Here is a 26862-nt window from a genome sequence, read left to right as displayed (position 1 = left end):
GCGGTATTTCCAAATTTTCCAAGCACAAACAAATGTGAAATTTAATTTCAATTGGGTGTTTTTTCAGTGATCTTGTTTGAATGGGTTTTATGTATGGTATGCCACATTGCAACAGCAAGCTTCACCTGTTTGTCGAACCAGAATCAAGGTGAAAAAAACCATATATAAAATATAATACTCCTGTAGATTATCTCTCATGGTTCGCACAGATTTGAAAAGTGCCTGAAAAGCCCTTGAGTCTCATGGGACCTTAGCTGTATGAACCCTGAAGAGAAGTTAAATGTCACTTCCTTCAAGTTAATAGTATACATGTACTTATCCTAGTTATTTATCCCGATAACATTTTTTTCGCATGGTTAAGAAGCCGTATATAAGAACAGAGCTAATGCTATTCAGGACCTAGATTTTCGAAACTCTCTTAGTGTTAAGATGGTCCTAAGTGCCATACATTAACATTAACTTACGACTATCTTAGCTCTGAGAGAGCTTCGAAAATCTTGGCCCTGTTTAAAAAGGCTATCATAATGGATGCGTGTCTGAGGCTTAGAAATTCGCAGATATTCACGTGGGTTTGACTTCATTGTTCGACCTGTTTATGTCTCTAGGTTGTCAAATACCATCCCTGGGCTCGTGGGTTGAACCAAAGTGGTATGTATGTATTACTGGAAGTCCTTCCACAGGAAGTATTGACACAACGTAAAGGTTTTATGGATTTCTTTGGGTTTAAGTTGTTCTCTGTGATACTAATATCCCAGTAACATGGCGGTGGTATGTATATCCAGCCTGGACGAGACTATCCAGTGATCGACATCATGAGCACCAGCTGGCATAATATGAGATGTGTTAAAAAAGGCACCCACCCTGACCACCGATCCAGTTAGTCGCCTCTTGCGACACGCAAGGGCTTTGAAGTATGTTTAGTGCACGTCAAACAATTTAGTAAATACATATATATCGTCAAAATACCGCGCGAGCATCCTAGCAAGAGTTTGACAGTGAATGAATATGGTTTCATGACTCCATTTCACATTGGGCTTTGCTTTCTTATGAATCAATCAAGATGATGGTGGATACTGTTACATGGGATTAGCACTCGCCCATTTTGGAGAATTACGATGACCCTGAACTTGCTTTCTTACGGAACAAAGTGGCTGAGCATCCTGTAAAGTCATTAAAAGTATAATTAACTGAAATTGAATAGTGCATCTTTCACTACATAATCATGAAAACATGTCGACATGCACGATTTGCACGTGAAGGATTATGCGTGGCGCACAGTAGGAGTTCGTGGTTTGTTTGGAGAATGATACAGACTTTTGAGGAGAATGATACAAACATAAAGGTGAACAGCGCTCGAAGATAGTTTAAGTAAATAGAAAAAATCATAATTTATAATTAAAATAATGAGAATATTTATAACGCGCCTTTTCCAAGCTTACATCCTGCTCAAATCACAACATCTGATCATTATTACCCCCAATAACCTAAGCTGCCTGTGAGGCGCTAGAAGGTTAATAGTCTCATGACTTATTTCACCGGGTACCCATTTTCTGCTGGGTGCACAGAGGCAATTTTGAACAAACTCACTTGACTAATGTGAGACCACATGTATCGCATGTGCTTCGTTGTGGGGCAGGACTGAAGTCCTAGAAACTCTCAGGAGTCATGCTATCACACACGGTCACCGATCCAAGGACTCGCCGCTGAACTTCAACTGATTTGTGACAAGAGCTCTACGCATAAGACCACCGACCACCACAAATATATATATCTTACCTTATGCCTGGACGTACTGAAGAAAACATAACGGTACAATGACTCACTTTATTGGGACACATTACAGGCTTAATATCTGAAAATCAGGAGCAATTTACGCCCTTAGAAGGCGAAGAGGATAATCAAATGATAATAAGGATAATGGATATTTCCGCAAAGGGAGCTTAAAAGAGAGTGGAAATGTGATTTTTACAGCGTAGAATTATTTATATTTATTGTATTCAGTGCCATAAATCATCACTGAGTTAGAGGTGCGGTTTGTCGTCATGTTCACCAGCTAGTTTTTCAAACTCAAGTAAGCTGCCAACGCAGTGAACACTGACATGATGATGCCGACTGGTTTTGTCTGCTTGCTTCCGGACATGACCGGACATTGCGGTCGGTCGTTGACCTGTGCCGAGCAGACTTGACTCTTAGTCGAGATCATCTTCACGGCGTACGACATATACTGTTGGTAGGTGTCGGGGATCACCCTCAAGTATCTCATACCGACAATGGAGAGATTGTTGGCGCGGATGAAGTCTCCAGCCCTGAACTTGCATCTGCAGCAAATGCAACAAAGTCATTACATTATTATACAATAGGTACTGTGTAAGTGATAGTAAGTATGTGTTCGCTTGAAATGAGTGCTTTTGGAGGACCCAGAACCAACTTTTAGGACATGTGATTAGTCATTTTCGGGGTAGAACCTATGGCACAATTGTTTTCCAGTACTATCTGGAATACAGAATTTTAGTAAGTCAGTCCCTTAGTTCAAGTCTACAAGAACAGGCAAATTGTCTCATTAAATAATGGTCTCATATTAAGGTAATTAAACAAGCGGCCAAAAGAAAGCATACACAGGAAAACAGGATTTGACCAGAAATTATAATTGTCAAAATGTCTCTGAAATAGTCGCCGAAATACTGAAAATTTTAAGTCCAAAAACAAAACTATCTTACTTCTATCAAATACATCACAATCACATAAACATACCCTATTTGTTCCATATGGCTACCCTGAAATATCGATGTATTCTGTCCTTTACTCGACACTTTATTAACCTCTAGATTGCTTCGCATACTCAAATCTGTGACAGTTTACCAAGCATCTCTATTCAGTAACATAGCTATTGATAAAATATTAAATCTTGATGCTGGTTTTCAACTTGACTGACATACTAATCCCTGCAAAGTGACTCCCTTGGGGGGTTCCCACAAAATGTCTTTCTCGTACGTCAGTTACTAGTATCTCCATTGAAGTTGCAGGAACAAACTATTATTATAGTGAGTGAGTTAATTTTACGCTGCTTTAAGCAACATTCCAGTAATATCCCGGCGGGGAAACAGGAAATGGGCTTCACAGATTGTACCCATGTGGGGATTTGAACCCGGTTTTTCCGCGTGACGAGCGAACGCGTTATCCTCTCGGCTACCCCACCGCCCCTCTATCATTATAACGTAGGTGTGGAGTCAAATGGGCGTTCAGGTATCGTTCAAGATTAGTGTACGCATCGTGCATGGACGTGTGACTGGTTGTACTGGCCCAGGCTTATTTCGGTGTTATTGAGCTAACACACTGCGATTGCATGTAGCAACTTAACATAAACTAACGGGCGAAAGAAACGTCACCAAAATGATTTTTTTAATATCTTTTATCGTACACTAAGTGATTATTCATATCTGTATCTATAGATCACACTTTCATCATTCAGAATGTTGTAAATCCATTCATTTCCCAAATATGATTGTTAAATTTCCAAAATCTCAGTTTGTTGTTTTGTGACATGTTAAAAAAGCGAGGTGACGTTTCTTTCGCCCGTGAGTTTAGCTACCCCATCCAGACAATATCATAACATCTTTGATTTTTTTCACGTTATGCTTATCTTTTGTAATAGGGTAGCCTAGTGGTTACAGCGTTCGCTCGTCACGCCGGAGACCAGGGTACCCACATGGGTACAATGTGTGAAGCCCATTTCTGGTGTCCCCCGAAGTGATATTGCTAGAATATTGCTAAAGCGGCGTAAAATCATACTCACTCACTCATTTTTGTTATGACGCGGTCAGAGCTCGAATCACAGACTTTGCGCTCTCTGAGTGGACTTTTTGTCCATCTTGCCTACACAGGCGGTGACTAGAAGCATCTAGAGTTTCTACCTTGAAACTGGACGACAGTCGGTTGCTGCGAAGGACCGGGCTGTTGTGGGGTTGACAGGTGTCGTCTGCTCGAACAAGACAAACAGGTAGAGCTCATTCAGCCTTGATGTCAGGGGAAGTAACCAGTCATACACCTCGTCACCGGAAGTGATGTCAGTACCCTGGATGTTGACGATCATCCAATGGATGTAGGACTTCTGTTCTGTTTGTCCCAGCTCCGGGCTGGGGTCGTACATCAGCAGTGTGTACTGCTTGTCTGGAAACAGATACCATATCATATGTGTATATACCGAGGTTAATAAGGAACGCACCTTAACTTTACAACGGCCAAAGTGTTTGATATACATATATATCTATTTCGAAAACAAATTCTGCGATCCATTCATAATCATCAGATTGGCTGTACTATAAGACCAGTGTACTTCAATGTTTAAATTTCAGCTCCGTCCGCAGCCCAATTATTTTGTTCCAAAGCACCTGCAGACAATTAAAATTGCTTCCCGAATTTTGAGGTGTTTCAGTGCTAGTGCGTCACTATACAATAACCGGGCGGTTCAATCAAGCATTATATTGCTCTCAGCAATATTCCAGCTTTATGGCGGTGGTCTATAAATACTCGAGTCTGAACCAGACAATCCAGTGATCAACATCATGACCATCGACCTACGCAATTGGCATACGATGACAAGTGTCAACCAAGTCAGCGAGCCTGACCACCAGATCCCGTTAGGCGCCTCTCACGACTAGCACAAGTTACTGAAGATCAATTCTAACCCGAATCCTCACGGGTACATTCTATCAATAGACTCCATCTGTTTGATACGAAAGCAAGATATATTGACGGGCCAAAAAAAACTATACACCCCTGTTTCATGTTGGCGAGGAGTGAAATACTGGCGACGAAGGGTGTAAATTCTATTCAGCTCGGCCTTTTATCGATATGTGTATTGGATGGTCATCTGTTCCATTAGAACCTGAACTTGTCAGTGTTTTGGAGAGCGTATTCAGCCAAGTAAGTAACGTTTCGAAAAGCTTGGTACTTTTGGGGATGATAGTCCAGATGTCACATTTTGTGAGATTTCTTCAGTGGCATTTTTGTGTGTGCTGAACTAAGTGTTTTTCTGGAACAAAATGTTTTCTTGGAAAGCAATCCGGCCCCACTCACCGCCCCAAAATTAGTTGCAGGTGTGAGCTCACTCACCTCTCAGTGTGACTTCGGGGGAGACAGGTTGGATCACCTCGGGTAACAGTCTGACTTGGGGGGAGAGTCGAGTCTCCAGGGCGCCTACTAGTCCCCTGTTTGCAAAATCTACAGTGATGTTTTCTGAGCTGAAACAGAGAAATATTTCTTCTTTATCTCAATGTTGAAAATCTTCGTATTATCAGTACCAGCATTGTGAAAACGATACGAATGTTATCAAATAAGCACTGAAACAACATAACATTCAGTTGTTCTCTCACGAAATATGATCGGAGCTGTATGTCGGTCTCTGTACATAAACAACAACAAAAACAACAAACAAATGTGATAAAGATATAAACAACATCCCCAAACCCCAAGGAACAAGGTAAAATATGTTGAAAAATATTACTTTAAAATAGATACAACAATTCTTTTTCGCTGATTACTAGTAATCTATTTCGTTATTTCATTCTATAGCACACTTCATATGTGTGTTTAGATGTATGTTATAGCGGGGATATATATGTGAATACTTCTTTTTGCACGAGACCCTTGAAGATCCGTTTAAGAATAGATCTTCAGCAACCCACGCTTGTCGTTGACGTAAGAGACGACTAACAGGATCGGGTGGTTAGGTTCTCTGACTTTGTCGGCACATGTCATCGGTTCCCAACTGCGTAGAACGATGCTCATACCGTTGATCACTATATCATATAGCTGGACTGTTGCTGAGTGCAGCGTTAAACAAAAAACCAACAAAAAAAACCAAAACAAATCTTTTCGCACGAAGTCAACTCCATGGGGGGTAGTTGGGGGGTCGTAACAGGCTAACAGTACCAACCTTTTCTGATACACAATGTCGCAGGATTTGTACGTTATAGCGGGGGCCGTGAAGGTGAGGTCAATGGAGACGGTCAGATCCAGGCGGTCTGGAAGTGATGGGAGCCCTCCTCTTTCCTGAATGTAGCGGCTCATCCCTACAAGATTAACATGTTGTTACAAGCTACACGTATTTCTTTTTTTAAAGCAAATTTGTGAAGAAATGTGTGCTGACCTTTCATATAATAACTGGATTGCAAACCACGTGTTGTAACACATTCGTATCAGCTGTTATCAGTAATATTAAAGTTAATCTTTCAAAGAAGATTTTTTGCCATTCTTTGGAAGCAGGCTTTGTTATCGCGGTGTCTTGCGAGAAATGAACAGTGGGCTAGTGAGTGAGTTTAGTTTTACGCCGCACTGCGCAATATTCCAGCTATGTGGCGGGAGAAATTAACACATCAGTGATGAACATGACTGACTGACTGAGTTTGGTTTTACGCCGCTTTTAGCAATGTTCCAGCAACATCACGGCGGGGGACACAGTGATGAACATGAACTCGAAAGGTAATCAAAAGGTTACTTATCATTGTTAACATGTTTCTTCATGAAACCTACACAATATATATATATATATATATATATATATATATATATATATATATATATATATATATTAATAAAACGGGATAGAAAAGGAAGAAAGGGAACAATATTCAGAAACATAAAACTGTTTTCAGAGAATGTTTAAAAAAACGAGTGTTATTGGATTAGTGATGTGCTAGCTTTTATTTGAAATTAAAAAAAAATCAACTTGACAACTTTACTTTATGATTAAAAGCATTGATGAGGTAATGAAAATTATGATGACCATAAAATTATGTACAACTTACATTGTCCGTAATACACTGGACATCTGTTACGTAATCCCCATGCCCGGATGAGGACACAGGCGTACTCATCCGTCACGGACATGACAACGTTGATGCCATACGTCTGAGCTGTAACCAGGAACAAGGTGTTAGATTGGCATCATACAACCGATGTCTAGAGTCAAGGTGGTTAGTTCGCTAAAATTCAGGGACTGACAAAACTGTGCCGAAACAGAAGTCAATAGTCCATAAAAGTTACTAGGACTCCACGGTATTACCGGTAAACCGATGTATAGCAATACGCCTTGCAATGTTTTTCTTTGAACCGCATATTGCGTAATAAAGAGATATGAAGTGTGGTGATTATCTCTATGGCTTAAGCAAAAATCTACACAGACTTTCATTCACACTAAAGTTTTCAATTGGAATTGATTGACAAAACAGCATACTTTACAAATAATAAATTTCATTAAAGGTCACATGCAACATAAAACACAACTTTGCAGATTCTGATACCTTTCGGTATGGACTTACCGAAACAAATCGTCAAATTATAAATTCAACTTATAAAGTTGAAAAATAACGCGATGAAAAAAACCGCGCAAAATCGGAGTTCAAACGTTTCACTAATTTTCCCCCGACTTTTCTGGGGAAAACGGGTTTCAACAGCTGGGCTGCGCTCATAGCATGTGCGCAGTGAAATAGGTTCGCGCAGCTTGGAAGCGGGTTGTCCGGTGAATACTCGGTGAAGGCTTTGGTGTGAGCTATTTTTCTAATGTTTTGTTGATATCTCACAGGCGCGAGCTTTTTATATGTTATTACAGTAAATTAACTGTTTATATAATTTCACCACACGTTCTTCTTACCGAGTCACTTTCTCAGTTCGATACTTAAAAGCAATGTCATTATTTAGCGTTGACAGAATTTCTAACTGTGATATAGATATGTCGTTGTCACAGACAAAACTCAATGTCTTGTTTTATTGACACCTGTGTGTCTGCCTGCCTGTCTGCTAATGACAATATTTAATACACAGCTGCTATCACTGACCACATGCAATTTGAACTTAACACCAATCAGGCTATACGCCATAAACAAAATGCATTGATTTATGGCCCGAGTTCGGTCTCTGTCACATTATGTAATTACACATACAGGCAGGTGTGATACTTGAACACATGACATGTTATGATGTCTGTTGATTGCAAAATGTTATACACAAAAAATGATAATGTATTTACAAAACCCAACATCTCTACATATACACACACAATAAGCCGTGAGGGCATACGCAAATGAACCAGCCGTTACACTTGAGTGCACACCCACCCGCTCTGACTGGGTTCGGTATCCCGGCTGCTTCGTTTCTTGGGAAGTAAACCGAAGTACACAATATTGCACTTTTGATTTGCGATTGTACGCTTATAATTTTGTTTATATGTTTTTTCATAACCAGCAATGTATATTATATGTCACGAATAAGTGATAATTGTGTTTTAATTATGTTTGATTTTTTGGTTGCATGTGACCTTTAAAAAGTTCAGTCCCTCAAAATCAAAGCTAAATTTGGGATTTCTGTTATCACAACCATATCATTTTTAGGGATTTAATATGTAGAAAATAAGCTCAATGCATGTACAATCAATGCCACTCACTGTCAAACACTGAAGTTCCCAATATATCGAAATACGTATCGGAATACGGCTACAAGAACTGCAATATATTGCAATACTATTTACTTAGCAATGCACAGCCCTAATAGTTACACCTAACGCAAACTACCTCACTTAAGTCACATAAATCATCACGCAGAACATAACGTTCCACAAGGAGATAGGGCCCCGTTCTGCTTAACAACCGTAGCGCTAAGGTAATCATAAGTCCCTTACTAAACATAGACTTTTGATAGTCGTAGCGTTACGATTGATGTGGAACTTATGCCCAGAGCCCCGTTTCACAAAGCGATCGTAGCGTTAAGGTGATCGTAACTCAACAAAACTCTAACATAGACTTACTATACGATAGTCGTAGCATTACGATCGCTATGTGGAACTATGCCCAAGATGATCGTTACTCCCATACTTTAACATAGACTTGCGACTGTGGTAGCGCTACGATCATTTTGAGGAGCGGGACCCAGGGCCCCGTTCCTCAAAGCGATCGTAGCGCTACGACAGTTGTAAGTCTATGTTAAAGTATGGGAGTTACGATCACCTTAGCGCTGCGATCGCTTTGAGGAGCGGGGCCCTGGAACGTAAATAAAGATTTAATAGGACAGAGAGGTAAAAAGAAAAGTTGATTTCTTTTTGCAAATCCAAATATATTTGGTTATGAGGATTTATTGTGCGTGTTTTATCTTGAACTCTATTGTATTGTCTTTGGACGCTTTTCGAAATATTCCAGTAAATATCACAGAGGGGGTCACCAGAAATGGACACCAAACACAGTATGCGAGGAGATACTCAAACGTAACGTGTGCAAAAACATTTGTTACAGTCCTGCTTTGAAAAAAAGATGCTGGAATTTTTGGTAAAAGAAACCCAAAACAAATCACAAAGTTGATTAGCATCATATCCAATTCTAACAACTGGAAATGTAAAATTGTTTCGTTGTGCACAGTATTCGATTTATACGAAAATGTAAAATCCCCCTTTTTCGTGTATCAGTTCAAGACGTGCTACTATGACAATGTTGGCAGATTCGGAATGCTAAAAAGTTACTTCATAATCGGAAACTAAAGAGGAAATCTTCTTCTAAACTATAAATCTTACTTGAAAGTCCCAGCGCCGTTACTAAGTCATCAACGAAGGCCGTCCCGCCGTTAGCGGCGGTTTGTGTCAGGTAAGTATTGTTGACGCTGGAGACGTCCAGTTGTCTCTCTTGTTTAAACACAAGCCAGACGTAGGGTGTCGCCCTGTCCACGGGGTTTCCAGGCCCCTGGTGGCGGAGTATGGTCTGGAACAAATGGTAGATAGGTAATTATTAAAGGAGTCCATCGAGCGGCACCCAAGGAATAAAGACAATAAGTAACACGTGATCAAATTGACCCAATTGAATTTTCATGTTTGCGCTTGACACCGTAACGTATTCCCGTATTCGACTTATGAGCTTCTGAACTTATAGAGAAAATGACCCGTGAAGATCCGGGTTAGCATTGATCTTCCGTAGCCCATGCTTGTCGTAAGAGGCGACTAACGGGATCGGGTGGTCAGACTCGCTGACTTGGTTGACATATGTCATCGTATCACAATTGCGTAGATTGATGCTTATGTTGTTGATCACTGGAATGTCTGGTCTAGACTCGATTATTTACAAAACCGCCGCCATAGAGCTGGAATATTGTTTCGTGCGGCGTAAAACTAAACTCCCTCATTATAAAGAAATTATCAGCACGATGATGGGCATCTTCTTTTGTTTGAAGGCACCTAGCGAAGGTGCCTTCAGAAATATTTTGAGTTGTTATGGCGAGTGAGTATTTCATTATGCCGTGTACTGTCAGCTTTACCAATCCTTTGACGGCACGAACCAGGATCAACAAAGGGCGTACACAGTCCTTGACATTATTATTTCTGCATCCTCCATTACAGGGGAAAGACTAGAGGCAGCGTACCACAGAGTCAGGAACTGAGCATTTGATTCGAACACTTCTGAATACAGATTCGACATAAAGCTAAAACAATACTATCAACACGGAAAACCTGGACAAAGTTCTACCAATGTTTTATGACATAATATGTTATGGAAAATTGGAAGTATTACAGACTCACTGACAAGGTTCCAGTATCTTAAAACTGTCAAGCAACGGCTAGGCCCAATAATTATATCACCTCCCTTTGCTGGCTCCGCATTCTCACAGTAGCCAATCAACTAAGCCGCCGTTACATCCGACCTTGCCAATATCAACAAAGACAGCGGTCGCAGTCGTGAAGGTTTGTTCGCAGTGCCACTCAGATATTTTAGGAAATAATTAAGACAATTTGACAGATCTGAAACTTTCAAAAATATATAAAGAACGCCTTCTACCTCTTTCAGAGTACCTCTGCATCAATTGTGTTGCCAAGTTTTAACGGTTAGATAATTTAAGAAGTGAAAGTGATTTGTGATTGGTTCGCTTAACTTCCCAGCGAAGACACCTGATTGGATAAAAAGCCAGCCAAGGGAGGTAACAAAATCATCGGGCCAAGCCGTGGATGCATCCAGGGTATAGTGGAGAGTGATCGTAACGTATACCCTGGAGATTATCGAGGATGACTGATAACGAGCATCGGATATAATCCGGGACCAGGATCTCTACAGATGTTTGTTTCCGAAATCAAATATCATTTATATGTAAGTATATACCAAACTATGTAAGTTCTCAAAGCACTCGAGGTAACAGCGTATGAAGCAACAGGGACCTACGTTTAAGTGAAATATGGTTTTATATGTAATTGAGCAGAAAGTGCATAATGTCTATCTTTAAACAATCGATATAACGTAGAAGATTTGATTCTCTAGTTCTTGAAAGTCTCACCTCTTGTTAATCGTTCAGTCACCTTTTTAGACCCTGAGTTGCATGACATTTGTTGGAAGGTTTACCTAAATAATGAAACGGGGACATGGAGAAGTGGGAGATTTGCTCTGGGAATCATATGGCGGCTGATAAGGGCCATCGCGATGGTGTTTCGCTGACTGTTCTGATATTGTCGTTAATTTTTGGTCAAATCCATTTTTCAAATGTATGCTTTCTTTTGCTTGAGAGTATATCTTGTTTAGAGTGAGTGAGTGTGGTTTTACGCCGCTTTTTAGCAATATTCCAGCAATATCACGGCGGGGGACACCAGAAATGGGCTTCACACAGCTTACCCATGTGGGGAATCGAACCCAGGTCTTCGGCGTGACGAGCAAACGCTTTAACTACTAGGCTACCCCACCCCCTATCTTGTTTAGAGGAAGCGTCACCTACGTCTCCTCCATTCCCAAGACTGCCGCCGGCGATGTTGATGTACAGAGCATGCATGAAGCAAAAGCCGGCGTCATACATCATGACAGTGTAGAGAGCGTTATCCTCCGCTGGCCACGTCACTTCCGGAAGCTCGCGCACGTCGAAAGGGGGATACAGGGTACTGCTTAGGGCGTCGATGGAGAAATTTTGAGGTCTTGTCAAAGGTACGTCCACTACCCTCCCACAGCCGGGGTATGTTCCTGGTGATCACCAAAGACAGGCAGGGAATTATGACTGCATGATTTGTCAGTTTTGGAGACCAAATATGAAACGTCACCAAGAGCTATACATGACATCACTAAATAGCATTTTTAACTTTACAAAAATTTCTTATTTGTAACAGCACGTACTCAAATTGCACACATTTTAAAACTATCGAAAAATAAGTATACAGAAATCATAAATTCATTTTGTAGCCACAAGAAATAGTTTATTTGATAGAATCAAATTTTAGATATCAGTAAAATAAATATAAAAAATTAAAGATTGAATATTAAACATGTATTTATCGAAAACATGAATTTAATGAAAAATGACCTTGCTTTCAAATAGTTAACCTGCGCCATGTAAATGAAAGAGTAGGCCAAAATACTCACGGTCAGATCCATCTGCTGAAAGCAGAATAAATCAGATATATATGCGCGTGAAATGTAGTATGTTGTTGAACCAGCACTATTTTGTGAGTAAACACGCCCATGCCACCGTATCTCCGATCTGCTTCCATCTTTACTATATATCTATTATTTAATAATAAATATGTGTATTACTCTGTCTAACTATCTAACAACCATCGTATTAGAGTTACCTCCCTTTATCTAAGGTCCAGTGTAGGTTGGAATCCATTATTATCGGATTTTTGTGCTGCACACTGTAAAGTGAAGTTTAACGGTATATTACCCCGTGTCACTACATGAAATATAGCGATTTTCTCAAAATAAGTGATTCGAATTACAAAATTAAAGTTTCCGTTTTCATCAATACGTAAATGGAAGGACAAAATGTAAGCACTGACGGTGTATCTTACCTGGAAGGGTAATTGGGTACGTGACGTCGATGACGAAGGATAAACCGCTGGAGTCGGTGGCGTTGACGCCCATCAGTCGAGTGAAGAGGGAGGTTCCTAATGGTCTGGCATTTCTGCACAAGAGTCCCTCACTGCCGGGTGGGCAGTCCGTCGCGAACCTCGTCCCAAACCAGTAGGCCGAGGTGTTGGTGAAGAGTGACCTCATGTTCGCCAAACACGCCGCATCACGTCGGACGCTGCAGGAAGTCTGGGCGTGGACATCTGTAAGGCGTTAAAGGAAGGTTAACACAAAGAATACTTGCCTTACATAGTCGGATCCAGAGGTGTGTGTGTGTGTGTGTGCGTGTGTGCGCGCGCGTGTGTGTGTGTGGTTATCAAAAGCTTATTAAATGACAATTGAAACTCGTGAAAACGGGTGGAAATTGCAAACGCATTGTCCATATATCAGACACTGAGAAATCAATATTATATAAATAAAATCAATTAGATGTGTGTGCATACGTGGACTGTTTGAAGAATACCCACACGTGCTTCCTTTATTTAGCCAGCATATAGAGAACCTTCCCCAAAAGTTCAACGCACAGGGAAGTGACTGCATGAACCAATGTCACTGGTCCCCCCCAACCCCCACCCCCACCCTTCCTTCGCTGGAGGTTTTGTCACCTTTATCTCTGAAAAGTGTGGGTTTTTTTCATTCTAGCAAACGAAAGAAATAGGCACACCGATAACTCCCATCGTTCTCTAAGGAAGTTGTTTCCGGAAGTTAATAATGGTAACATATAAGTTTTTCTGTTTAAAATATATTACCATACCATTTTAAAGTGAAACTAAAGCGTCCGCCTTACTTACATAATTACAAACACCTACACGTGCCACGTAGTACTGCTCCGTACATGTAATACTGCTCCGTACACGTAATACTGCTCCGTACACGTAATACTGTTCCGTACACGTAATACTGCTCCGTACATGTAATGCTGCCCCTAACACGTAATACTGCTCCGTACACGTAATACTGCTCTGTACACGTAATACTGCTCCGTACATGTAATGCTGCTCCGTACACGTAATACTGCTCCGTACACCTAACACTGTTCCGTACACGTAATACTGCTCTGTACACGTAATACTGCTCCGTAGACGTAAACGGTGTAACTAGCATATAAACGGGTAAGGTATTACTAGAATATATATTTTTTTATAAGGTAATACCATTTAATGCACGTTAAGGTGTAACTAGAATAATAATTATGTTGTGCTACTATTGCATACACGTATAAAGTATTACCACTGCTGCTATTACTCGTTATCTTCCTCACTTCACACAATCCTCTGTCTTCTTTTTCTCTCTCTATCTCTCCCTTTATATCACTCCTGTTCGGTCTCTTTCCCTCCCCTCTTTTCTCTGTGTCCCTTTTCTCACCCACCCACCCATGAAGATCCGGGTTAGAATTGGTCTTCAGTAATCCATGCTCGTCGTCAGAAGCGACTAAAGGAATCGGGTGGTCAAGCTCACTGACTTGGTTGACACATGTCATCGTTTCCCAATTGCGTAGAACGATGCTGATCATGTTGATCACTTGATTGTCTAGTCCAGACCTGATTATTTACAGACTGCCGTCATACAGCTGGAATATTGCGCAGTGCGGCATAAAACTAAATCACTCACTCACTCTCACACACACACCTCTCTCGATCATTGCAAAGTAAACACATGATCTATGTCAAATATTGAGAAGTCACGACTCGCACATTACTGACTTATCATGCAAGATTCGACCTTCGTGATGTTTGTATATTTACTTAGGGTATGCATGTTTACATAACCACTTAGATGTATGTTTATATTATCACATGGACTGCTTGAGCAAGCATGAACCACAAATACAAAACCCTCCCTCAAAGTTCATTTCTATGCATGGGTTTTGGTATCCCTTTGCCGCTCTGTTGTTAGCAAACCAAAGAAATACTATCTCGAACAACACACCTGTTAAGACAGTTCACCTTTATTATTAAGTGAAAACTCCTACCTTAATTAGTAACATACACTAGTATAACGTTTTACTGGTATATAACGTATTATTGGTATACACAGGTGTAAGGTATTACTGGTATATACACGTGTAAGGTATTACTGGTATATACACATGTAAGGTATTACTGGTATACACAGGTGTAAGGTATTATTGGTATACACAGGTGTAAGGTATTACTTGTATATACACGTGTAAGGTATTACTGGTATATGCGCGTGTAAGGTATTACAGGTATACACAGGTGTAAGGTATTACTGGTATATGCGCGTGTAAGGTATTACTGGTATATACAGGTGTAAGGTATTACTGGTATATACACGTGTAAGGTATTACTGGTATATACACATGTAAGGTATTATTGGTATACACAGGTGTAAGGTATTACTGGTATATACACGTGTAAGGTATTACTGGGTATACACGTATAGTGTATTACTGGTGTATGGTATACACAGGTGTAATACTGGGTATTACGTATAAGGTATACACACGTATAAGGTATTACTGGTGTATACACGTATAAGGTATTACTGGGTATACATGCATTAGCGGTATTACTGGTGTATACACGTATATAAGGTATTGTATATACATCGTATAAGGTATTATAACGGTAATTACTGGTGTATACACGTGTAAGGTATTACTGGTATACACGTATAAGGTATTACTGGTATATACACGTATAGGGTATTACTGGTGTATACCGTATAAGGCATTACTGGTATATACGTATAAGGTATTACTGGTATATACACGTATAAGGTATTATATACTGTACAAGGCAATAGTATTACTGGTATATACACGTATTACTGGTGTATACACGTATAAGGTATTTACTGGTATATACACGTATATAAGGTATTACTGGTATATACTGGTGCGTAAGGTATTATTGGGTATAAGGTATTACTGGTACACGTATAAGGTATTACTGGTGTACTGGTATTACTGGTGTATAAGGTATTACGTATATACGTATAAGGTATTACTGGTATAAGGTATTACTACACATGTATACACAGGTGTAAGGTATTGGTATACACAATTACTGGTATTACTGGTGTATACACGTGTATAAGGTATTACTGGTGTATATAAGGTATTACTGGTGTATACCAGTATAATGTATTAATGGTGTATACTCGTATAAGGTATTACTGGTATATACACGTATAAGGTATTACTGGTGTATACACGTATAAGGTATTACTGGTGTATACACGTATAAGGTATTACTGGTGTATACACGTATAAGGTATTACTGGTGTATACATGTATAATGTTTTGCTGGTGTATACGCGTATAAGGTATTACTGGTGTATGCACGTATAAGGTATTACTGGTGTATACACGTATAAGGTATTACTGGTGTATGCACGTATAAGGTATTACTAGTGTATATAAGGTATTACTGGTGTATACCCGTATAAGGTATTACTGGTATATACACGTATAAGGTATTACCGGTGTATACACGTATAAGGTATTACTGGTATATACACGTATACGGTATTACTGGTGTATACCCGTATAAGGTATTACTGGTGTATACATGTATACGGTATTACTGGTATGTACACGTATAAGGTATTACTGGTGTATACACGTATAAGGTATTACTGGTGTATACTCGTATAAGGTATTACTGGTATATACACGTATAAGGTATTACTGGTGTATACCCGTATAAGGTATTACTGGTGTATACCCGTATAAGGTATTACTTGTGTATACACGTATAAGGTATTACTGGTGTATACATGTATAAGGTATTACTGGTATATACACGTATAAGGTATTACTGGTATATACACGTATAAGGTATTACTGGTGTATAGCCGTATAAGGTATTACTGGTATTTACACGTATAAGGTATTACTGGTATATACATGTATAAGGTATTACTGGTATATACACGTATAAGGTATTACTGGTATATACACGTATACGGTATTACTGGTGTATAGCCGTATACGGTATTACTGGTATTTACACGTATAAGGTATTACTGGTGTATACACGTATAAGGTATTACTGGTATATACACGTATAACGTATTACTGGTGTATACACGTATAAGGTGTTACTGGTGTATACATGTATAAGGTATTACTGTTATATACACGTATAACGTATTACTGGTGTATACACGTATAAGGTGTTACTGGTGTATACATGTATAAGGTATTACTGTTATATACACGTATAACGTATTACTGGTGTATACACGTATAAGGTGTTACTGGTGTATACATGTATAAGGTATTACTGGTATATACACGTATAACGTATTACTGGTGTATACACGTATAAGGTATTACTGGCGTATACATGTATAACGTATTACTGGTGTGTACGCGTATAAGGTATTACTGGTGTATATACGCATTCGATATCATTGGTACATACTCGTATAAGGCATTAGTGGTGCATACAGGTATGAGGTATTACTTGTATATATACATATACGGTTTAGGAACGAAACTCTCTTTAGTGTACTAGTTCTCAGCTTAAAATGTTTTGCTCTAAATACCAGAATGGGTCGGACGAGTAAACATAATAGTTTTTTCAGAATCGTTCAAATTGTTGGTTACTGGTTGAACTGAAAGGACGAGTCATGGCTGACGTGCAATAGACGGGATGCAGTCTTTAAACCATGTCAACATTAGCCAAGCTGTAACGAACAATGTCCGAGTTACGCTGAATGCAGCATTTTCTATTTACTCAGGCGCAGGTATTTCGCAAGTGAGCTGACCTTCAGTTGTTGTTATAAAGGCAATCATGCTGTGAGGAATTAGGTTGCGCTACACTCAGTCACACCGCTGCACAAAGGTTTAAGAAACTCGTACAGGCTGCTTTCAACGTAGGTAATTGAGTTGCGCCCGATAGAGAGGAAACCTCGTCAACGACTAGGCTCTGTCTATTGAAAAAAATCCTGCACGGGTGTCCCACTAATCCCGATGCGTATTATGAAAAATGAAGACATTTAAATACATACGAGATACATGAGATCAGTTTCACACGACATTTCCTATACCTTGAAGAGGAACACTATTTTATGGATAGACAACTTCTTTATTGAAATAGGGCCGGTGTGGTAGCCTAGTGGTTAAAGCGTTCGCTCGTCACGCCGAAGACCCGGGTTCGATTCCTCACATGGGTACAATGTGTGAAGCCCAATCCTGGTGTCCCCGCCGTGATATTGCTGGAATACTACTAAAAGCGGCGTAAAACCAAACCCACTCAATCACTTTTAATTGCAATAGATGCGACGTTTAGGTGCTGATCCTAACATCGTTATCAAGCAAATGATACACAAGATATGCAACAAGGAGGTTGAGTTTGTTGACGAGTGTAATTGCCACGCTCCATGAAGACGGCGTAAAAGTTCTCTAAGTTGTGTTTAATGTTGTGTATCATTTGCTTGATAACGGTGTTAGGAGTGAGTGAGTGAGTTTAGTTTAACGCCACACTCAGCAATATTCCAGCTATATGGCGGCGGTCTGTAAATATCGAGTCTGGACCAGACAATCCAGTGATCAACAGCAGGAGCATCAATCTGCGCAACTGGGAACTGATGACATGTGTCAACCAAGTCAGCGAACCTGACCACCCGATCCCGTTAGTCGCCTCTTACGACAAGCATGGGTTACTGAAGGTCAATTCTAACCCTGATGCAAAAATATATGTCTTAAAATATCCTTTAAATGTTTTGAATATGTCACAAAAATATAAAAAAAACTTTAAGAACACCAAACCTACCGTTATATCTTTTCGATATGGCAAATATAATAAATTATACACTATGATACATTATGATATATAATAAAATGTGTGTGTGTATATTGTGCATTGTAATGGGAAACAAAGGCGCTCATAATACAGACAGTATACGTATTACCTATATCATACGTTACGAAACCGGGTAATAAAATCTATGCCCAGAAATGGGTTGTTTCTGCATTTATAAACACTTCATGTAACCAGGGTGGTGGCCCTTCTGTCAATATAGAATCAATGTTTTCCTGTTCCTGTAAAAACAGTTCCTGCAATGTTTTCTGAAAACAAATTCATGTTGCATTCCTATCAAATTATTATACGACCTCGATAACAATATCCATACGAGGTAAAATATGACACTGATCTTTATGTATTACCTGTACGTAACGAAAACACATTCGGCCAGTGATCTTAATGTTCAGTAGGTTCTTTCTGCATACATAATATAAGGGTTTCATGTCACCAGGATTATATTATAGTCGTCACTAGGAAATCACGAAATATTGCGATGACTAATTCCTATACGGGTAGGTTGCTGGAGTCAGGTGACTATATTGAAGCTACATTTAACAGCAGTGTGTGCAAGGTACCTACATTGCCAACATGAACTGGATGAAAAAGATCGTGCAAGCCCTGTTGACCAAGTTTACAATTATACCTATTCGCATTTACAAGACTGCTGATTCTAACCAGGTGATCAAACCTCAATATTGATGTTTATCGCTGACAAAAACCTAATAATATTTGTTGTAAATCAAAATTTTGCATTTTGTATCAATACTGTTGAATACTGGATATGCTTTCAATACTTGTAGGCCATGGGCATTTTAGTTCAAACGGAGTGAGTGAGTTTGGTTTTATGACGCTTTTAGCAATATTCCAGCAATATAATGGCGGTGGACACCAGAAATGGGTTGCACTCAATGTACCCATGTGGGAATCGAACCGGGATGTTCGGTGTGACGAGCGAACGCTTTAACCACTAGGCTACCCCACCACCGTCATTGTGGTTTCTATTGTGTCCCTTAGTCCCTGTGTATTCTCCCTTCAGTCACCATCTCACGGATGTGCCGAACCTCGGATAACTCGAGGGTTTGGGAGTTTAACGGTAGCAGTTTGTACACAATTGTCTTTGATCAAAGTTGTATTATTTTGAATCTAATGGCATCAACATGAAACAAGTACTGGTGATGACAATAGCACTTGTGACGACAGTTGTGTACCAAACTGCAAATCATTTGGAAAGATGTAAAATGTAGGTCTTATGTATCCTTCCCAGAGGTGGCTCAATACTGTTAATAATTCATCTCGTAGGAATGGCTTGTTACCATGTTGCTAGTAATAGCACACAAGCAGCCATTTTGTTTAGACTCTAGGATTATGGATGATAAACAGGTTGCATCATTACAACAAAGGGGCGTTTTAAGATATATGTGTATTTTTAAATTTCTGAACCGGCTCAAATTCGATAGAACTATCTCAGTAATCTTAGTAATAATTGAATAACGTGTGCACCTGAAAATAACATATGCCTCCAAAATGACAATGGTTCTCGAAACGTTACTTGGTTGAAAACAGTTGCCAAAACACCTTAGTACAGACTACAACGACGGTTCCCTTCTCAAAGACATTAATACAGAGAAAACCACAATATTTGTTTTCGTTTCATGTTTAGCTATAATCAAAGATGGGTACATATTTCTGAACGCAATCGTCTGGAGACTGTGTTTCCTTGCTCAGAGGATAGCATGAGAAAAAACGCTCTAATAATACACTTTCTTTTCATGCATATTTTACACATACCTTACTAAAACACACTTGGCTGCAAATCCTACAATGAGTTGTTTCTGCATTTATAAACATTTCATGTAACCAGGATTATTTTTCCTCGCCACTTATAGAATCACGAAATACGATTATTTTCAGTCTGGGTAAGTTTCAGCGGTCATGTGACTATAGTTAGGCTATATTTAGCACCGTGTGAAATCACGAACTGGCGGACAAAAATCGTGCAAGCCATGTTGACCAAGTTTATCAAATAAAGACTGCGATGCCCCAACAGCTTCAAATTACATAGAACTAGCTTGATAAGCTGTTTTTGAATTATCTATATTACTGTATAACGTATTACTGGTGTATACACGTATAAGGTGTTACTGGTGTATACATGTATAAGGTATTACTGGTATATACACGTATAACGTATTACTGGTGTATACACGTATAAGGTATTACTGGCGTATACATGTATAACGTATTACTGGTGTGTACGCGTATAAGGTATTACTGGTGTATATACGCATTCGATATCATTGGTACATACTCGTATAAGGCATTAGTGGTGCATACAGGTATGAGGTATTACTTGTATATATACATATACGGTTTAGGAACGAAACTCTCTTTAGTGTACTAGTTCTCAGCTTAAAATGTTTTGCTCTAAATACCAGAATGGGTCGGACGAGTAAACATAATAGTTTTTTCAGAATCGTTCAAATTGTTGGTTACTGGTTGAACTGAAAGGACGAGTCATGGCTGACGTGCAATAGACGGGATGCAGTCTTTAAACCATGTCAACATTAGCCAAGCTGTAACGAACAATGTCCGAGTTACGCTGAATGCAGCATTTTCTATTTACTCAGGCGCAGGTATTTCGCAAGTGAGCTGACCTTCAGTTGTTGTTATAAAGGCAATCATGCTGTGAGGAATTAGGTTGCGCTACACTCAGTCACACCGCTGCACAAAGGTTTAAGAAACTCGTACAGGCTGCTTTCAACGTAGGTAATTGAGTTGCGCCCGATAGAGAGAAAACCTCGTAAACGACTAGGCTCTGTCTATTGAAAAAAATCGTGCACGGGTGTCCCACTAATCCCGATGAGTATTATGAAAAATGAAGACATTTAAATACATACGAGATACATGAGATCAGTTTCACACGACATTTCCTATACCTTGAGGAGGAACACTATTTTATGGATAGACAACTTCTTTATTGAAATAGGGCCGGTGTGGTAGCCCAGTGGTTAAAGCGTTCGCTCGTCACGCCGAAGACCCGGGTTCGATTCCTCACATGGGTACAATGTGTGGAGCCCAATCCTGGTGTCCCCGCCGTGATATTGCTGGAATATTGCTAAAAGTGGCGTAAAACCAAACCCACTCAATCACTTTTAATTGCAATAGATGCGACGTTTAGGTGCTGATCCTAACATCGTTATCAAGCAAATGATACACAAGATATGCAACAAGGAGGTTGAGTTTGTTGACGAGTGTAATTGCCACGCTCCATGAAGACGGCGTAAAAGTTCTCTAAGTTGTGTTTTATGTTGTGTATCATGTGCTTGATAACGGTGTTAGGAGTGAGTGAGTGAGCTTAGTTTAACGCCGCACTCAGCAATATTCTAGCTATATGGCGGCGGTCTGTAAATAATCGAGTCTGGACCAGACAATCCAGTGATCATGGGATCAACAGCATGAGCATCGATCTACGCAATTGGGAACTGATGACATGTGTCAACCAAGTTAGCGAGCCTGACCACCCGATCCCGTTAGTCACCCCTTAAAGACAAGCATGGGTTAATCAGGGTTAGTGTTTTATCTAAGATAAAGAAAGTAAGGGTAATTCTATAAAATCACTCAAGGGGAGATAACTCTGAAAAATGTTTTTTTCAGAAAGAGATATAACATATAACCCGGATGCAAAAGTATGTCTTAAAATATCCCTTAAATGTTTTGAATATGTCACAAAAATATAAATAAACCCTTTAAGAACACCAAACCTACCGTTATATCTTTTAGATATGGCAAATATAATATATTATACACTATGATACATTATGATATATGATAATATATGTGTGTGTATATTGTGCTTTATAATCTGAAACAAAGGCGCTCATAATACAGACAGAATACGTATTACCTATATCATACGTTACGAAATCGGGTAATAAAATCTATGCCCAGAAATGGGTTGTTTCTGCATTTATAAACACTTCATGTAACCAGGGTGGTGGCCCTTCTGTCAATATAGAATCAAGGTTTTCCTGTTTCTGTAAAAAACAGTTCCTGCAATGTTTTCTGAAAAAAATTCATGTTGCATTCCTATCAATTTATTATACGACCTCGATAACGCTATCCATACGAGGTAAAATATCACACTGATCTTTATGTATTACCTATACGTAACGAAAACACATTCGGCCAGTGATCAAAATGTTCAGTAGGTTCTTTCTGCATACATAAGGGTTTCATATCACCAGGATTATACTATTGTCGTCACTAGGAAATCACGAAATATCGCGATGACTAATTCCTATACGGGTAGGTTACTACAGTCAGGTGACTATTTTTAAGCTACATTTAGCAGCAGTGTGTGCAAGGTACCTACATTGCCAACATGAACTGGCTGAAAAAGATCGTGCAAGCCCTGTTGACCAAGTTTACAATTATAACCATTCGCATTCACATGACTGCTGATTCTAAACAGGTGATCAAAACTCAATATTGAGGTTTATCGCTGACAAAAACCTAATAATATTTGTTGTAAATCAAAATTTTGCTTTTTGTATTGATACTGTTGAATATTGGATATGCTTTCAATACTTGTAGGCCATGGGCATTTTAATTCAAACGGAGTGAGTGAATTTGGTTTTATGACGTTTTTAGCAATATTCCAGCAATATAATGGCGGCTGGACACCAGAAATGGGTTCCCACCCATGTGGGAATCGAACCGCGATGTTCGGTGTGACGAGCGAACGCTTTAACCACTAGGCTACCCCACCACCGTCATTGTGGTTTCTATTGTGTCCAACTTGCCTTTGCCTTGAAGTAAAGAGGTAGTCCCTGTGAATTCTCCCTTCAGTCACCATCTCACGGATGTGCCGAACCTCGGATAACTGGAGGGTTTGGAAGCTTAACGGTAGCGGTTTGTACACAATTGTCTTTGATCAAAGTTGTATTATTTTGGATCTAATGGCATCAACATGAAACAAGTACTGGTGATGACAATAGCACTTGTGACGACAGTTGTGTACTAAACTACAAATCATTTGGAAAGATGTAAAATGTAGGTCTTATGTATCCTTCCCAGAGGTGGCTCAATACTATTAATAATTCATCTCGTAGGAATGGCTTGTTACCATGTTGCTAGTAATAGCACACAAGCAGCCATTTTGTTTAGACTCTAGCATTATTGATGAGAAAACAGGTTTCATCATTACAACAAAGGGGCGTTTTAAGATATATGTGTATTTTTAAATTCCTGAACCGGCTCAAATTCCATAAAACTATCTCAGTAATCTTAGTAATAATTGAATAACGTGTGCACCTGAAAATAACATATGCCTCCAAAATGACAATGGTTCTCGAAACGTTACTTGGTTGAAAACAGTTGCCAAAACACCTTAGTCCAGACTACAACAACGGTTCCCTTCTCAAAGACATTAATACAGAGAAAACCACAATATTTCTTTTCCTTTCATTTTTAGCTAGAATCAAAGATGGGTACATATTTCTGAACGCAATAATTTGGAGACTGGGTTTCCTTGCTCAGAGGATAGCATGAGAAAAAACGCTCTAATAATACACTTTTATATACCTTACTAAAACACACTTGGCTGCAAATCCTACAATGGGTTGTTTCTGCATTTATAAACATTTCATGTAACCAGGATTATTTTTCCTCGCCACTTATAGAATCACGAAATGCGATTATTTTCAGTCTGGGTAAGTTTCAGCGGTCATGTGACTATAGTTAGGCTATATTTATCACCGTGTGAAATCACGAACTGGCGGACAAAAATCGTGCAAGCCATGTTGACCAAGTTTATCAAATATAGACCGTGATGCCCCAACAGCTTCAAATTACATAGAACTAGCTTGATAAGCTGTTTTTGAATTATCTTTTTATTACAGAAACTTCTATTACATATAGGTACTCCTGCCAGCTTAATAAACTTAGTAACAACTAATAAAGGTGTACGCTTAAAAATTGACACAAAAAATGACAATCGTTATCAAACCGTTACTTGGCTAAAGCACTGCAAAATCAAGTCCAAAACTCGGATACCTATATCAAAGACATCGACATGGACAAATACACATTCATTTTTCATATTTAGCCACCATCAACGTATACTAACTTTTGGACGTCAGTATATTTCTGAAGGTAATCGTCCAGAGACTGGGGTTCCTGACTTGCGGGTTTTTCTGGGAGTCCCATAAAATATTAGATGGTTCCCCAAGCAAATGACATATAGATGAATTTTTAGCAAGTGGGCATAGGATATATGTGAAAACAAACCCCAGTTCCAGCAAGGTTTTCATGTTGCATTTTTATCGAATTATGATACGAACTGGATAACTATATCCATACAAGCACATTGGTCTATATATGCTACCTAGATACATCACGAAAACACATTCGGTCAATGATCTCTGTGTTCAGCACTAGTGAGTTCTTTCTGTATACATATCAAGCATTTCATGTCAATAGGATTATACCATAGTCGTTGCTAGAAAATCACGAAATATCGTGATGACTAATTCCTATACGGGTAGGTTTTGGAGTCAGGTGACTATATTTAGCAGCATGTGCAAGGTACCAACATTACCAACGTGAACTGGCTGAAAAAGATCGTGCACACCCTGTAGACTGAGTATTGCTATATATAGCCGCTCGCCGCCCTCTCTGGCGATTCTTACAAAATCCAATGATTAAGTTTATCGCCATCAAAATGGATATATATTTTTTAAAAGAAAATTTTGCACACAATGGCGTCCTCAATAGTTATCAATGTCCACGACACACACACACACACACACACACACACACACACACACACACACACACACACACACACACACACACACACACACACACACACACACACACACGACACAAAACACCACCACTACACACACACACTCTTGAATTGCTTGTTAAACTGTATACTATTGGTTGGCATGCACCCAGATTGCTTGGTACGTAGCGAGATCTTCGTATTGGAGAATAGGCTGTGTCCGCATGAGGCCCCTCATGACAGATGGGGATAATATAATAGGTGTAAAGCTCTACGTTATGAATCATGAAAGAGCAACCAATTCAACTAGCAAGTGACATACTTGGCCACGTGCGTATATTGATTGTAATTCATGACTTTGGTTTGTATATCGAGTCTCATCAGGAGTTTAGTTGTTCCAACTGTTGTATGTTGGCTAACTTAATCACTATGTTTACGTACTATTGTGTATCATACTACTGCTGCTACTACTACTACTACTACTACTACTATTAGTAGTAGTAGGAGTAGTAGTAAAAACAACAATGACATTAAATAATATCTTGACGATGGTATAACAACAATAGCGTCAACAGCAATAATAGTTCAAGTGTCATTCTGAATTTAAATAGTCAAGTGAGAAATATTCAAACACGAACAGTTACTGAAATTCTTAAATGTTATAGTGTGAGATTTCGGCAAGAAAGACGGTCCACTTTCATCTTAAAGGCTACCCGAATACATTTTCGGTAAAGCGATCTTGAAATGTAATTCACAATGAATGTTAAAACATACATCCCAGTATGATGTTTATAGCACAGGGAAAATCATAAATATAAAATTATAGTTTTGTTGTTTTATGCGATATTCGAAAAGTAGACAAAGTATGCGACAAAGTAGATTCGTGTTTCCGAATCCAAGAGCCAAAAAGAGAGTTATTACTACCCATGGTTTGCCAAAGAACACCGAAGGATACGCTTTTTACCAAATGGATAATCTGCTATCAGTAATATTTTCCTGTTCATTGTTGGTTTTGTATAACAATTAGATGCATCCAACTATGAAACAGTTGTTACTATATTTTAAAAAAACACAACACTTACAGGAAGTGGCCGTCAATAGCAGAGCGAGGAAGGCGGGTACCTGCGCCATGTCGGTCGTCTCCTCAGTTGAATGAGTGTCTGGAGCGGGTAAATATAACCTACATATACCCCGTGTGTGGAATCCAGTCAGCCTACTCGGACAACTATTGAGTAAGTGAAATCCACGCCCATGCCGTATTTCCTCTATTAGACGCTCTATTAGGTGAGGTTAGGTGAAATTGGGTTTAACGTCGTGCTTGAGAATATTTCGCTCATATGACGACGTGCATGGGCGTGTATGTGTATGTGCGGCTGCTTGTACTAGCCCAGACTTAAGCTGGTTTTATAGTGCTAGCCCACTGAGATACCATGCCGCAGTGAAG

At 39.3% G+C, this 26862-nt stretch overlaps 1 protein-coding gene across 1 annotated transcript; it reads right to left on the bottom strand.

Moving 5' to 3' along the window:
• Positions 1–1809: 1809 nt before the first annotated feature.
• On the bottom strand, positions 1810–26592 carry LOC124256179. The gene is made up of 10 exons (XM_046690140.1): positions 26501–26592; positions 12794–13054; positions 12366–12380; positions 11731–11969; positions 9557–9740; positions 6807–6914; positions 5936–6071; positions 5113–5240; positions 3912–4167; positions 1810–2318 (listed from the first exon to the last, which is right to left on the bottom strand). Exons 1-10 carry the CDS (start codon positions 26547–26549, stop codon positions 2054–2056), a joined length of 1641 nt encoding a protein of 546 aa, XP_046546096.1. The 5' UTR covers positions 26550–26592; the 3' UTR covers positions 1810–2053.
• Between the last annotated feature and the right edge of the window lie 270 nt (positions 26593–26862).

This window comes from Haliotis rubra, unplaced genomic scaffold (assembly GCF_003918875.1).
Source record: "Haliotis rubra isolate DU_JTF1 unplaced genomic scaffold, ASM391887v1 Scf62, whole genome shotgun sequence".
NCBI classification, from domain to species: Eukaryota; Metazoa; Mollusca; class Gastropoda; order Lepetellida; family Haliotidae; genus Haliotis; species Haliotis rubra.
The sequence above is the reverse complement of the archived record's forward strand: the minus strand, read 5'-3'. Positions and strand labels throughout refer to the sequence as shown.